Genomic DNA, 15,589 nt, shown 5'->3' with positions numbered 1-15,589 from the left:
TTCAGAATAATTCTATTTAGATTCAGGTGTAATTCTAATGAATCTATCTGAATAAATTCAAATTAAATTGCACTTTAATAGTGTACATTCCTATTATAAAAACATCATTTTGTTATCATCCATGATAATAAAATACCTATAGGGAGGTAATAAATAAAATGACTATAATGACATCAACCTGTTCATAGATGACATAGACATTGTTTTTCTTACTACACTGCATTTTCCAATATAAATATGTGCATTTAGAAAAAGAAGCAAGCTGATAAAGGCTGCCATGAGTGATTTTAATTCAGTTCAGAAAATAATTGAAGTCTGGCCAATCACAAACATTCCTTTTACAAAATACATATTACTAGTAAGCATGCCTAAGTTGTCATGAGTTTTGCTTGAAGGTAGGAATGGAATAGAATAGAATAGAATAGAATAGAATAGAATAGAATAGAATAGAATAGAATAGAATAGAATAGAATAGAATGGATCTTGGAGGTCTTCTAGTCCAGCCCCCTGCTCAAGCAGGAGAACCTACACCGTCTCAGACAGGTAATTGTCTAGTCTCTTCTTAAAAGCCTCCAGTGATGGAACATCCACAATTTCTGGGGGTAAGCTGTTCCACTGGTTGATTGTCCTCACTTTCAGGAAGTTTCTCCTTAATTCCAGGTTGCTTCTCTCTTTGATTAGTTTCCAACCATTGTTTATCGTCCTTCCATCTGGTGCTTTGGTGAACAACCTGGCCCCCTCTGCCTTGTGGCAGCCTCTCAGATACTGGAACACTGCTATCATGTCTCCCCTATTTCTCCTTTTCTTTAGACTAACCAAACCCAAGTTCTGTATCCGTTCTTTGTATGTTTTGGTCTCCGGGCCTTTGATCATCTTAGTTGCTCTTCTCTGAATTTTTTCCAACCTCTCAAATCTTTTTTGTGATACAGTGACCAAAATTGGCTGCAGTATTCCAGGTGTGGTCTCACTATGATTTTATAAAGCAGTAATAATACCTCACGTGATCTTGATTCTATGCCTCTGTTTATACCACCCAGAATTTTTGCTGTTGCACATTGCTGGCTCATAGTCAAGTGAACATCCACTAGGACTCCAAGGTCCCTCTCACAGTTACTGTTTTTAAGCCAGATCTCACCCAGTCTCTATTTGTGCCTCTGGCTTTTCCTAAAGACGGCTCTACACATGGACATCACCAGACGGTCAACATAGAAATCAGATTGACTATATGCTCTGCAGCCAGAGATGGAGAAGCTCTATACAGTCAATAAAAACAAGACCAAGAGCTGACTGTGGCTCAGATCATGAGCTTCTTGTTGAAAAATTTAGGCTTAAACTGAAGAAAGGAGGGAAAAGCACTAGGCCACTCAGGTATGAACTAAATCATATCCCTGATGAATATACAGTAGAGGTCATAAATAGATTTAAGGAATTAGATCTGATAGACAGAGTGCCTGAAGAACTATGGATGGAGGTTCGCAACATTGTACAAGAGGTAGCAACTAAAACCATCCCAAAGAGAAAGAAATGCAAGAAAGCAAAATAGCTGTCTGAGGAAGTTTTACAAATGCTGAGGAAAGAAACGAAGTGAAAGGCAAGTGAGAAAGAGAAAGATGCACCCAACTGAATGCAGAATTCCAGAGAACAGCTAGAAGAGATAAGAATGCCTTCTTAAATGAACAGTGCAAAGAAATAGAAGAAAACAATAGAATAGGGAGGACCAGAGATCTCTTCAAGAAAATTGGAGATATGAAGGGAACGTTTCATGCAAAGATGGGCATGATAAAGGACCAAAATGGCAGGGACCTAACAGAAGAGATTAAGAAGAGGTGGCAAAACTACACAGAAGAACTATACAAGAACAAGCTTAATGTCTGAGATAACCACGATAGGGTGGTCACTGACCTCGAACCAGACATCCTAGAATGTGAAGTGAAATGGGCCTTAGGAAAGCTGAGCAACAACAAAGCTAGTGGAGGTGATAGTATTCCAGCTGAGCTATTCAAAATCTTAAAAGACGATGCAGTAAAAGTGCTACGCTGAATTTGCCAGCAAATTTGGAAAACTGAACAGTGGCCAATGCCAAAGAATGTTCAAACTATCACACCATTGCACTCATTTCACATGCTAGTAAAGTTATGCTTAAAATTCTACAAGCTAGACTCCAGCAGTATGTGGATCAAAAACTACCAGAAGTACAGGCAGGATTTTGAAGAGGCAGAGGAACTAGAGATCAAATTGGCAACATATGCTGGATCATGGAGAAAGCTAGAGCGTTCCAGAAAAACATCTACTTCTGCTTCATTGACTATGCTAAAGCCTTTGATTGTGTGGATCACAACAAATTATGGCAAGTTCTTAAAGAGATGGGAGTACCACACCATCTTATTTGTCTCTTGAGAAACCTATATGTGGGTCAAGAAGCGACAGTGAGAACTGGACTTGGAACCACTGATTAGTTCAAAATTGGGAAAGGAGTCTGGCAAGGCTGTATACTGACACCCTGCCTATTTAACTTATATGCAGAGCACATCATGAGAAAGGCAGGGCTAGATGAATCAAAAGTTGGAATTAAAATTGCCAGGAGGAATATCAACAACCTAAGATATGCAGATGATACCACTCTAATGGCAGAAAGTGAAGAGGAACTAAAGAGCCTCTTGATGTGGGTGAAGAAGGAGAGTGCAAAAGTTGGCTTGAAACTCAACATTAAGAAAACCAAAATCATGGCATCCGGCCCTCTCAATTCCTGGCAAATAGATGGGGAAGAAATGGAGGTAGTGACAGATTTTATTTTCCTGGGCTCCAAGATCACCTCAGATGGGGACTGCAGCCAAGAAATTAAAAGACGCTTGCTCCTGGGGAGGAAAGCTATGGCAAATCTAGACAGCATACTAAAAAGCAGAGACATCATCCTGCCAACAAAAGTGCATATAGTCAAGGCCATGGTTTTCCCAGTTGCAATGTATGGCTGTGAAAGTTGGACCATAAGAAAGGCTGAGCGCAAAAGAATTGAAGTCTTTGAACTGGAGAAGACTCCTGCGAGTCCCTTGGACTGCAAGGCATTCAAACCGGTCAGTCCTAGAAGCGATCAACCCCGACTGCTCTTTAGAAGGCCAGATCTTGAAATTGAAATTCAAATACTTTGGCTACCTAATGAGAAGGAAGGACTCACTGGAGAATAGCCTGATGCTGGGAAAGATTGATGGCAACAGAAGAATGGGACAACAGAGAATGAGGTGGCTGGATGGAGTCACTGAAGCAGTAGGTGTGAGCTTAAATGGACTCCAGAAGATGGTAGAGGACAGAAAGATCTGGAGGAACATTGTCCATGGAGTCGCGATGGGTCGGACACGACTTCGCAACTAACAACAACAACAACAACAAAATGTAAGACTCTGTTTTTCTCCACATTGAAACTCATTTTGTTGGATAGGGCCCATTGTTCAAGTTTGTCAAGATCTTTTTGGATCCTGAGTTTGTCTTTTGGGGTGTTGGCTACTCCTGCCATGAGTTCCCCTTCAATTCCTTCATCTAAGTCAGGGCTTTTCAACCAGTGTACGGGTATCATCTCTTGTACATTGGCACCTGGTAGGTGGTATGCGACCATCCTAGAAAAGTGGTAGCGGGGGAGAGGAATGAGCTGAACCAGTGACAGCCCCGCACAAGCCTGAGCGAGAGATGGCTGGCGCTGCAGGGCTGTCAGGGCTCAGTGGAAGCGCCAGGATCAGCGCCAGGCTCCAGCTGGAGCTCGGCGCTGATTGTGGCACTTCTGCTGAGCCCAGAAGAAGCACCAATCAGCTGGAATGTTGCAGCATCTCCAGAGTCTTGTGATTTACATTCAGATGCTTGGCAACTGATTCATATTTATGACGGTCACAGTGTCCCAGGGTCATGTGAAGTGACCAAAACCTGCTGCAACCACCCAGCAGATGGGGGGAATAAAAACCAAACCCCCCCCATCCCACCCCCGCTGCCAATCCACAACAGAAATGCTCACAACAATGAAAACCTCGGACAGGAGGAAGAGCATCGCCAAGTGGGCAGGCAGGTGTCTTGCTCGGCTGTGCCTTGGGGGCACTTTTTTCAGTGCCATTGTAACTTTGAACAGTCACTAAGCGAACTGTTGTAAGTTGAGGATTACCTGTACTTTATCCCTTTTTTGCTTTTTTTTTTTTTGGTCATTAAGTTTTTGACACCTTGCTAGGTGACTGGTGGTACTTGGATGTTGCCATATCCTAAAAGTGGCACAATGGGTGAAAAGGTTGAAAAGCCCTGATCTAAGTGATTGAGGAAGATATTGAAGAGTACTGGGCCTAAGACGAAACCTTGTGGTATTCCACTGCTGATTTCTCTCCATGTGGATGTAGTGCCATTGAGGATTACTCACTGAATACAGTTTGTTAGTCAGCTACAGATCCATCGTTCCACCTTTCCCTAGTTTACCAAGGAGTAGGTTGTTGTCTATCTTGTCAAATTCCTTACTAAAATCTAAGTATACTACCTCCATTGAGTTTTGCTGGTCTACTAGTTTAGTCACTTTATCAAAGAATGAGATGAGATTGGTTTGGCATGATCTGTTTTTAACAAACCCGTGCTGGGTTTGTTTGCTTCTAGTTGTTTGCAGATCTGTTTTTTTATTATCTTTTCCAAGATCTTCCCAGGTATTGATGTTAGGCTGATTAATCTATAGTTTCCTGGTTCTGGTATATTATTTAATAATATATTTTATTGATTTTTTAACATGGTCACCTTAATATTTGGAAAACAGTGTGTTGTCTGGGTTTGCATTTAAAAAACATTCACTAACAGTTAGTTTCTATGATCTATAATTCACATAATAGCTTTACTTGATTTCCTCTTTTTCCTATAATGTTCTCTTTTGCCAAGCTTAAGTTAATTTCAGCAATTGTGCCAAGTTTTTGTTTTGCAAACCCCCTGGATTAGTTAGCTCTTTTTAAATTGGTACATATAGAGTTCAAACTTCAAACAACTAGGTTCAAGAATTTTATAGAAGACTGTTCATTGTTTGAATATTTAAAAAAGATGACAGAACCCTATATTCCATATAAAAATGTTAATATTGTTAACATCTTTCTAAGTGGTTTCTGGAGTTCTAGTCCGATAATTCCCAGTACAGTTCTTACAATGAGAAACTAAAATATCCAAGTTGCTGGGGTATTATAAAAACATTAAAAATTAAATTCAGTGTTGTAATACTGGATTTCTTTACATACAATAGAATATTTCTTCACTCAACTTCTGACTTTGCGTCATAGCAACATAGCTGCAAGATCGCACAGCTCCGCACCCCTGCCCTGCCTGGGGACCCTAAAATGGATCTAAAATCACCCCAGAGAGGTGACAAACAAGGAGGGGCACCCCGATGATCGCAGAACAATGGCAGTTGATCTGCTTGATCCAGGGGAAGCTCTCCAAAACCCGACAGGAGAAAGGCTGGCCACACCTCGGTGACCAGCTCAAGCTGCTGGCAGATGAAGTCCAAAGGCACTAACCAGAACAATGGTGAACAGTGTGCTTGGAACTGGGTGAGAAATTCGATCTCTCTTCTATTTTGTATTTGATTCCCTGGAAAAGATCCCCAAGAAGCAAAAAATCCTCTGAAAGTGAGAAGGGAGGGGACTACACACCCACCCTGCCATAGACAGAAGCGGCAAATTAAATTTTTATGGGGAACAGAAATATAATGAAATGAGGTTAATAATACTGCAGTCTGGATAAATCTGAAAACCATGAAAACTGTTAAAATTTCACATCTGAAAGAATATTGATGAAATTATAAGAAAATAATTCTCCACTTTAAAAGTTGGGAAATGAATAGCTACTGACATCTAGTGGAGAATTAGAACATAAAACTATAGCTGCATTGACTTGAAATTGGCAAGATGCCCAGAAATAGAGAATAACTTGTTCCTTTGAACTTTAGTGACTTCTAAATAAACAGAAAACAGCTGGAAAGAAAGAAAGGAAAATATACTGGGCTATCTACTACAGAGTGAGAACTATATTTGTTTAGAAACTGTTGACCTTCTGGGATTATAAATACACTAAGCTGCGATTTTCAAGCTGAAGAACTGTTTGCAGAAAAAGAAAAACCTTGACTTTTGGCTAATCTTCTAGGGGGGGAGATACTGGAAAGCTTTCAGGTGATTAAACATTCTGGACTGAAATCTTGTCAGGCTGATAATTGTAAGACCCCTGAATAGAAGAACTGTAACAAAATACTGCTTTCAGTGGTGCTTTGATAATTGGAAATGTATTGGGCTAAAAAAACTATATATAAAGATAAGAACTACATAAGATTTGGTCATTTGGATTTTAAGTGGCTGCTTTGACAAGGCTAATCAAAGAGACTATGGTACCTGTGAAAAACTATCTGGGGAGGGGGAGACAAAATGGATGTTGTACATCTATCTAAAAGTGACAGGAAACCACACCTAATATTCCCTCCTGAAGACCTCAGCCTGGAACACCAGATATCTGCAGGAGCAATGACTCAAGACAAAGCAAACAAATTTCAGGAGAAAATGTATGCAATGCTGCGACAGATTCAAATGATAATTGTTTCAAATCATGAAGAGATTAAAAAAACTTTGATGACATAAATGAGCATATCTCTAATTTAAACTTACAATTAAAAAACTCTCAAAAAATGACAATAAAGAATGAACAAACAAATCAGATAATAGAACACTAACCAGAGGAAAATGATTTAAATATGGAAGCTACAAATGAAGAGAATTACAACTTAATACAAACAAAAGAAAATATGCAAGATTTTACTACAACAAAGGAAATAAAAGAGATGTTTTATCTTCCAAGATTTCAAAACAAACTTGAGGACAAGAAAGAAGATCTAACACAGTGGTTCTCAACCTTTTTAATGCCGCGACCCCCAACCGGTCGTAAGTCAAGGACTACTCAACCAGTTGTAAGTCGAGGACTACTCAACTGGTGCAGCACCGTTTGCAGAATGGGACTTTTGGTGGGCTCAGCAGGGCAGAGACAACCTGGACAATTCCTATTGGCTTTTGAAAGCCAATTCCTGGCAAATAGATGGGGAAGAAATGGAGGTAGTGACAGATTTTATTTTTCTGGGCTCAAAGATCACCTCAGATGGGGACTGCAGCCAAGAAATTAAAAGACGCTTGCTCCTAGGGAGGAAAGCTATGGCAAATCTAGACAGCATTCTAAAAAGCAGAGACATCACCCTGCCAACAAAAGTGCGTATAGTCCAGGCCATGGTTCTCCCAGTTGCAATGTATGGCTGTGAAAGCTGGACCATAAGAAAGGCTGAGCGCAAAAGAATTGAGGCCTTTGAACTATGGTGCTGGAGAAGAGTCCTGCGAGTCCCTTGGACTGCAAGGCATTCAAACCGGTCAGTCCTAGAAGAGATCAACCCCGACTGCTCTTTAAAAGGCCAGATCCTGAAGTTGAAACTCAAATACTTTGGCCACCTAATGAGAAGGAAGGACTCACTGGAGAAGGGCCTAATGCTGGGAAAGATTGGGGGCAATAGAAGAAGGGGACGACAGAGAATGAGATGGCTGGATGGAGTCACTGAAGCAGTAGGTGTGAATTTGAATGGACTCCAGAAGATGGTAGAGGACAGGAAGACCTGGAGGAATGTTGTCCATGGGGTCGCGATGGGTCGGACACGACTTCGCAATTAACAACAACAACAAGAATTAGACTCTATTCAAGAGAGTCTATTCTATTGGCTTTCAAAAGCCAATAGAATAAAAGGGAGTAGCACAGCTAAGGAAAAGGGGGAAAAAATGGCAGACTGCGTTGTTTGGCGACCCCCGTGAAATGGTCGTTCGACCCCAAATGGGGTCCCGACCCACAGGTTGAGAACCACTGATCTAAGAAAATGGATTAAAGAACTGTCAGGGAAATCATTAAAGTTTGGGAGATAAAAAACGAACATCCTACTTAATTTGTCTTTTTTATCTCCAACAATATCTACAAAAATACAGGAAACATCCCCTGGCAAGCTGAACATATTGAATTGGAAAGCGACCTGGCAAAAGAAGTCTAGAGTCAGATTTAAGGGACTTGATTCAACTTACCAGATGGAGTACTATATGATTAAACATTTGTTTGAATATGGTTAAAAGAATAAATAAAGTTTATATATAAAGGGGTCTTATTGTAAGAGGGATAAGATATATAAGTAGTATAATACTTTTTACAATACATGAAATATAAAAATATTGGGATGGTGTATGTGAATGAAAAAATTGGATATTTAAAGGTAATTAATTTTGATAAAATTATGATTGATAAGAGTGGTTTGAATACAGTGGGGAAATTAAGCTTAAATAAGAATCTTGAAAACAGGACTCATAATGATTTAATAAGATGACTTTTATAAATACAATTGAAATATAAGCTGATTAAAAAAGATGTTATATGTTGATGTTATTGTTAGTTGTACAAATACTAAAAATGTTTATATTTAACCTTGTATGTATCAAAAACATTAAGAATTATATAATATAAACAAAAGGAGAATATTACTGGAAGAAGAGAAGATCAAGGGAATATATCATTGACTAACATATTAATTATAGAAATTAATTATTATTAATTGTTTTTAAATATATGAGCCCAGACAACACACTGTTTGCTAAGCACTAGGGATTGTTATTGTAAAAAAATCAATAAAATATAATAATAATAATAAAAAGAATATTTCTTCACTCTTCTGAAATCAACCTACTCTACATATATCCATGGTTTTCAAATGTTACCTCAGAGGGAATCTATTCCATGAGTATAAATTATCTGTATAAGTGTCTTATCTGTATAAGTGTCACTTATACAGATAGTTCTCAACTGACAACCATGGCTATAGCACTTAAACTTATATACTGCTTTGAAGTGTCTTACAGCCCTCTCTAAGCAGTTTACAGAGTCAACATATTGCCCCCAACAATCTCATCCTCATTTTACCAACCTCAGAAGGATGGAAGGCTGAGTCAACCTTGAGCCGGTGAGGATCAAATTGCTGGCCGTGAGCTGAGTTAGCGTGCAATACTGCATTCTAATCATTGTGCCACCACGGCTCTAATTGAGCCCAACATTTCTGTTGCTAAGTGAGATATTTGTTAAGTGAATTTTGTCCAGTTTTATAATCTTTCTTGTCACAGTTGTTAAGTGAATCACTGCAGTTGTTAGTAACACGTTTGTTAAGTGAATCTGGTTTTCCCATTGGCTTTGTTTGTTAGAAGGTAGAAAAAGGTGGTCACATGACCCTAGGACACTGCAACTATCATAAATATGAGACAGTTGCCAAGCATCTGAATTTTGATCATATCATTCTGGGGATGTTACAGTGGTCGTAAGTGTGAAAAATGATCATAAATCACTTTTTTCAGTGTTGTTGTAACTTTGAACAGTCACTAAACGAACTGATGTAAGTTGAGGACTATGTGTACAAGCCCATATTAATAAAAATCATCTTTATGTTTATAGTTTTTGTAATACACTCTTGTAATTGTGAAAACATATTCTATTTAGATATCTGTACAACATCATCTGGGAGAAAAATGAAACAGAATATTGTGTTCTTACTATTACCATCCCCATGATGTACTGATTACTTATCCTGGAGCCTTTAAGAAATACTGAAAAGAAAGAATAGTTTTTTGTGTATGGACAACTGTAAAAAAATGTAAGTTTTATTTCGCATTCATGCCAATATCACTTAATGGCTAGTAAATATTCAAGGACTTGATGCTGAAATTCTTGTTGCAGGTTCTTCCATTCCCCTAATACCAAGGACAGCACCATACTGGATTGAGTTGAGAATGTTTTCTCAATAAATCACAAAACTTTATGTTCTAAAACATGGGTGTCAAACTCGCCACGTCACATGACATGTCGCGACGTATCACAACTCTTTTTGCATTGCCGGCAATGGGTGGGTGCGGCTTTGGTATGATGAAACCAGTCTGCGGGCCAGCAGTTTGACACTCCTGTTCTAAGAGTTCAGGCAATAGTTGCAGCTGTTCTTTATTTTAAATAGAAATTCATTCCATTGTGTAAAAAGCACAACTTTTGATCCAAAATAGGTAAGAATGAATTGTAGTTGAAAAGAGAGGATGTAGATTTAATTCCACAATAGCCACAATTTTGTGATACAGGAAGTCTTTGATTTACAACTACAAATTGAGCCCAGAATTTTAGTTTTAAGTCATTGTTACAAGTTACTACATGCCCAGACTCTATTTTATGACTATTTTTATAATGGTTTTAAGCAAATCCTGTGGTCGTAAGTCCAAATCCTGCTTATCGAATGGGTGCTTTTGCTGGGAAACAGCAAAAAAAGTTGCAGAATGTGTCACATGACTACAACTGATCATAACGTGAGCTGGTTGTGAAATGCAACTATGTGACACCAGGGGTGATACAGTAGCCAAAATTTGAGGATAGGTTGTAAATAACGTTTTTCAAATCTTTCATAACTGTAAATGATTGTTTAAATGATTGGTCATAAATTGAATACTACCTGTACAGTGTGAGAATATTTTAAAATAAAATAGTTAGTCTTTGTATTTTCTTACCACAATATTGTACTACCAATTGATTGTCTGTGATTTTTGTGGAATGAATCTGAGAATCTGTTGAAATACTAGTCAATTTTTAGTGTGTTCTTTCTTATGGCAACCCACTGCTTTTCATGCCTTATAGAGAAGAGATACATGACACTAAACACTCCTGCTGAAGAGGCCCACTCATTTTTCTGATGTTTATAAAAAACAAGCAAAAAAAGCAGCCACTGCCTAATGAACTGAATCTATCTTTCCAGACTCCTCATTGATACCAATTATCTTCTCTTTTCAAGCACCAAATGAAGGCGATATTCTTACATCTGCCTCTAAGGTGAAGATAATATTCTCGCAGCAAAACTTGAGCAAATGAGTAATTTGTGCTTCTGGTGGTCCCTGTTTTGTTCTGGTTGGGTTTTTCTCCTTTTTAAATGACTTCTGTGGATTGTTATGTGCTTTTGTTTTGATTACTGAGTTTTCACTGTTATGGATTTGATGGGATGAAGTGGATGGAATAGGATGAAGATGCCAGGCCAAAATGTCTCTCACAATGTACACAAAATGAACATTTAGACAGTGCAAAACCTTGGTAGCTGGCTGACAATTCAGTCATCTCAATAGGTGATAATTCAGACATCTCAATAGGTGGTAAAATTTCTGTCTTGATAACATCCTGTGATAATAGATCTACACTTTAAAATTCATTTTTCTTCCCATATTGTACCATTCTGTAAAAATATTCATTACACTCGTATCACATTATTAAATATCAATCTATATCATCTCTTTTTCATAGGTTACAAACCACATGTGCAATTCAACACAATATATAAAGTTTCTGATTCTCCCATCACCAAAATAACATTTAAAACATAGATCACTAACATGTAATATACTTCTACATCAAATGTACTCAGGGCGTTACATTTTTACAATAATTCAAAATAAATTTTGTACTGATGCACCCTATAGAATTATATGATGTTGACACTGCAATTGCACGGGCTGCCTATTCTCTTGGTTAGTGTAGAATAAGAGCGTGCTTGGCTTTTCCTGAAGCAAAAGCAATAAATAAATAGACAAATAAAAAACCCACCCTTTCGAAGCCTTGGAAACCATGTCTTTTTTGACATCCATCTTGAGGTATAAGGACTTGACTGGATCAAAGGTCCTGATTAGAATATGAAGAGGAACAAAATCTTAGCTTTTCTGTGGCTTCTTTGTTGTTTTCCATTGCTGAAAACTGAACAAAGAGACCTGATACATTAGGGATAAAAATAGGATTCAAATAATATTGATACTGTGGGAACAAAATTATCAAATTCATTTAAAAGCTTTTTTTTTTAATCCATGTTTGGATAGGGAAAAAGTAGATGTTCAAACATACAATTAGAATTACACCTTGCTTGATAGGTTGCATGTAATGCAAAAAAAGAAAATGTATTTTAATAAATTATTATTTTAACAAAACCAATTTTCAGCCTTCCATTTATATTTAGCTTTTTGCAAAACTATCTTGATTTAAGCAATGTCTGCAGGTGAAGCAAGAGGAGTCAGAAAATGCTACCATAATATCATATGGACATCACTGGTTTTCATTATTATTATGATCAAAGACCTGCATTTGCTTTTGATTGTATCTATTAGAAACCACAACAATGGTATGTGTGTCATGACTTTAGTAATGACATCATAGGATGTCTGATGCCACATAATTCCCATTGATCCTCCCCAAAGATCCCCACATATGCCAAATCTCTATTCTCTCTGAATATAGGCAATGCTAGAAATGATTCACTATTAGTTTCACATCTCAATACTGTGATATAGTCATTGATATAAATATTATTTGTTAGCAGTCATTCATATACATAATATACATCCAGGCATTATAAGCAGAAATGAACAATATATCTGACTGCTGTTCTTTTGGATTTCAGTATTTCATTTAAAAACACAAGTATTTTTCCCAGTCTCTACCTTAATAGTTTTAATTTTGTTAAATATCTTTAAAGGCACTTTAGCAGATTTTTTTTTTGTTATCATTTAGAAATACTGTTCAATGTCTTTTAGCACTTATAGTAGTAGTGTAAATCCATTTGGCTTTTATCTGAATTTTTCTCCTGGTTTTATAAAATTAGACCAAACCATAAATGTTACAGTTTTCTTTGCATATTACTTATGGTTGTATTTCAGTCAGTACTAGCAAATGATAAAAGGCATTTGTAATTTATGGTAACAGGGATCAAGAATAATTGGCAACTTTGAAAGAGTGTTTTGGGGGAGGGATTCATAGGTTCCTGTGTTTAGTTTTCAGGGACATTAAAACAGATCCAAATAAAATAATTATTAATTCTTGGGGAGGCAAACTCTCTCTAATGAGGTTTCTTTTATTTCTCTATTTGAAAAGAATCAAGCTGTGATGTTTCACAAAGGCAATTTCTGATAGCAATTCATGGCATTCTGAAATTTTCTCTTGTTAATTAATAATGATCTCACCAGGGCTTTTTTTGTCATAGAATGCTCAGAACGGAGTTCCGGCACCTTTTTTGGATGGAACCTTGTAGGGTAGCCAAGGTGGGTTGTATGGCGTGTGTGAGTTCCGGCACCTTTTTTTCTTCTTCTTCTTTTTTTTTTTTTTTTTTTTTACAAAAAAAGCACTGGATCTCACCAAATTTCTCTCTATTTTGTTTGCTACCAACTGACTCCAGAAAAAGATCTGAGCAAACTGTGATCATTATCCTATATTAGGTTCAGTTCATCTGATCCTCCAGATGTTTTTCAACTTCAACACAGTGGTCCTAGCTAGTATGTCCTCCTCAGCCAGTCATTTCTGCCAATAGTGAAAGATGTTTGGAGCTATTGTTCAGCAATATTGGGAGACTTCTCTTCTTCTCTGAGATATATCCAGGACTTTAGTTTTTATGTTGCACAGGTATTTGTCAAATTTTCAATAAAGAATTCCCCTGAGGTAACTGTTTAAAATAATAAAACACATCAATGAATGACCTATTATACTATTTAAGCATGTCCTTGAAGCCTGAACATTCATTAAGTTTCAAGTACAAAGTGGACTTCAAACAGTCCCAAAGAACATTATGAAGCCTATTCTTAAAGCTTTCTTTATAACCACTACTTTCTGTATTAGTTGCTTTTATGTTTATAAGGAAAATCAGTTTGGTAGGCAGGTGATAAAATCTCTGTGTATTATATACACTTGCCTGTCAAATGTATTTTCCTTTCAGCTATTCTTGAACCCAGGAATAAACTCTAAAATCCTAGAACCTACTACGGTGCCTATAAATGCATGTTAGTATATTTCTATAGCAGTTAATATATACTTATGAACCATGGAGAGAGAGTACAATAATATTTGAAAAAGTGAGAGCTGGGGATTAAAGCAGTTAGATACAATATGAGCCCAGAATTCTATTGGCCATAGTAGAACATACTTTCCTGGTGAGACTTTATCCATGAATAGCATGACAGAGACAGGGGTGTTAATGTAACAAAGCAGCACAGTCGTTTCTCCTAACGACATTTTGTTATAGATTATTAGCCACCCAACCTTTCTGGGAAGACTGAAGCTAGTTACTAATACAAAAAGCCAAACCTTCTATTTTTTTTTCCTTCTGAAAATTAGTACATCCAAGAAATTTGGAACATTTTTAGAGAGAAACAACAGTCTCAGAATGGCAAGACGGGAGAAAGTGTTCATTATGTCCCTGTGGACCCTTTGCATAATCAGTATAATGTCCTGTCCAGGGCATTAAACAGTTGCTTGGCAGAATAGGAAAAACATAATGGAAACATTTCAGTTGTTCATGACAGAAAAGAAAAGAAAAATGGGGGCCAAACTTATACTGTGCTCCCCTGGAATTATTCTTGAATTCAAAGTGATTTTCTGTCTTGGTTGGTGAAATAGGAATACATTTGCCAGAATATATCTGTAAGGATATATGTACAACTATAGAAGTTAAAATAGTAGCTTATTCTTTATTTAATAATCTATTTTAAACTTTATGTTATGGCATAACATATCTTTCATTTAAAAATAAATTACATTGCTCTTGAAGCTTTATTTTTAAAAAACATTAAGCAGGTTGTAAAACATTTGCTAGATTTCTCAGTATAATTTAATAGTATTTTTTTGGTTGCAGATAAATGACCAAAATTAAGATTGGGTTGACATTTCAAGAATTGCATTTCCTAGTTAATCATTTTAAAAAGTCACAGGCCATGAGAGCAACTGTCTAGCTCTGGTACTTAGAACAAAATTAGTAATACCATATCTGGGCTGCAGAAATCTAAATGACCATTAGATGGCAATAAAGACATAGCCTATTTATAATTTATAGATAGTCATCTAATGGTCATTGAATTTTCGAGCCACAGTATAGCAGCCCTAGACAAAATCAAATTATTATTCAATATACAGAATGCTCTTCATGCTATTTGTCTTTTTCAGCAGTGGAGGGAGCAACACTAAGCAAAATACAAAAAAAATAGTAAACCAAAGGAATTACAAGAAAAAGAAATCTACTAAAAATAGAATAGAATAGAATAGAATAGAATAGAATAGAATAGAATAGAACTGGAAGGGACCTTGGAGGTTTTCTAGTCTAGCCCCCCACTCAAGCAGGAGAACCTATACCATCTCAGACAAGTGACTGTCCAGTCTCTTTTTAAAAACCTCCGCCCACACTTTCTGAAGGCAAGCTGTTCCACTGGTTAATTTTCCTCACTGTTAGGAAGTTTCTCCTTAATTCCAGGTTGTTTCTCTCTTTGATCAGTTTCCAATCATTGTTTCTTGTCCTACCCATTGGTGTTTTAGAGAATAATTTGACCCCCTCTTCTTTGTGGCAGCCTCTCAAATACTAGAATACTGTTATCATGTCACCCCTATTTCTTCTTTTCTTTAGACTAGCCAAACCCAAGTCCTGCAGCTGTTCTTCATATGCTTAGTCTCCAGGTCTTGGATCATTTTAGCTGCTCTTCTCTGAACTTTTTCCAAG

At 37.1% G+C, this 15,589-nt stretch overlaps 1 protein-coding gene across 3 annotated transcripts in view; it reads right to left on the bottom strand.

The window, feature by feature from the left end:
- Positions 1 to 15,589, bottom strand: part of GRPR (gastrin releasing peptide receptor) — a 138,799-nt gene that overhangs the window by 104,845 nt on the left and 18,365 nt on the right. For 2 of the 3 annotated variants that reach the window (XM_039339881.1, XM_039339879.1), the window contains one exon: positions 11,671 to 11,817. The exons of the other annotated variant lie outside the window; for it this stretch is intronic. In XM_039339881.1, the coding sequence (XP_039195815.1) occupies positions 11,671 to 11,711 (41 nt within the window). In that variant the 5' untranslated portion in view covers positions 11,712 to 11,817. The remainder of the gene's footprint in view (positions 1 to 11,670; positions 11,818 to 15,589) is intronic. 3 annotated transcript variants of the gene reach the window in all.

Source organism: Crotalus tigris, unplaced genomic scaffold (assembly GCF_016545835.1).
Source record: "Crotalus tigris isolate CLP2741 ecotype Arizona unplaced genomic scaffold, ASM1654583v1 scf7180000017740.3459589, whole genome shotgun sequence".
Lineage (NCBI taxonomy): Eukaryota > Metazoa > Chordata > Lepidosauria > Squamata > Viperidae > Crotalus > Crotalus tigris.
The sequence above is the reverse complement of the archived record's forward strand: the minus strand, read 5'-3'. Positions and strand labels throughout refer to the sequence as shown.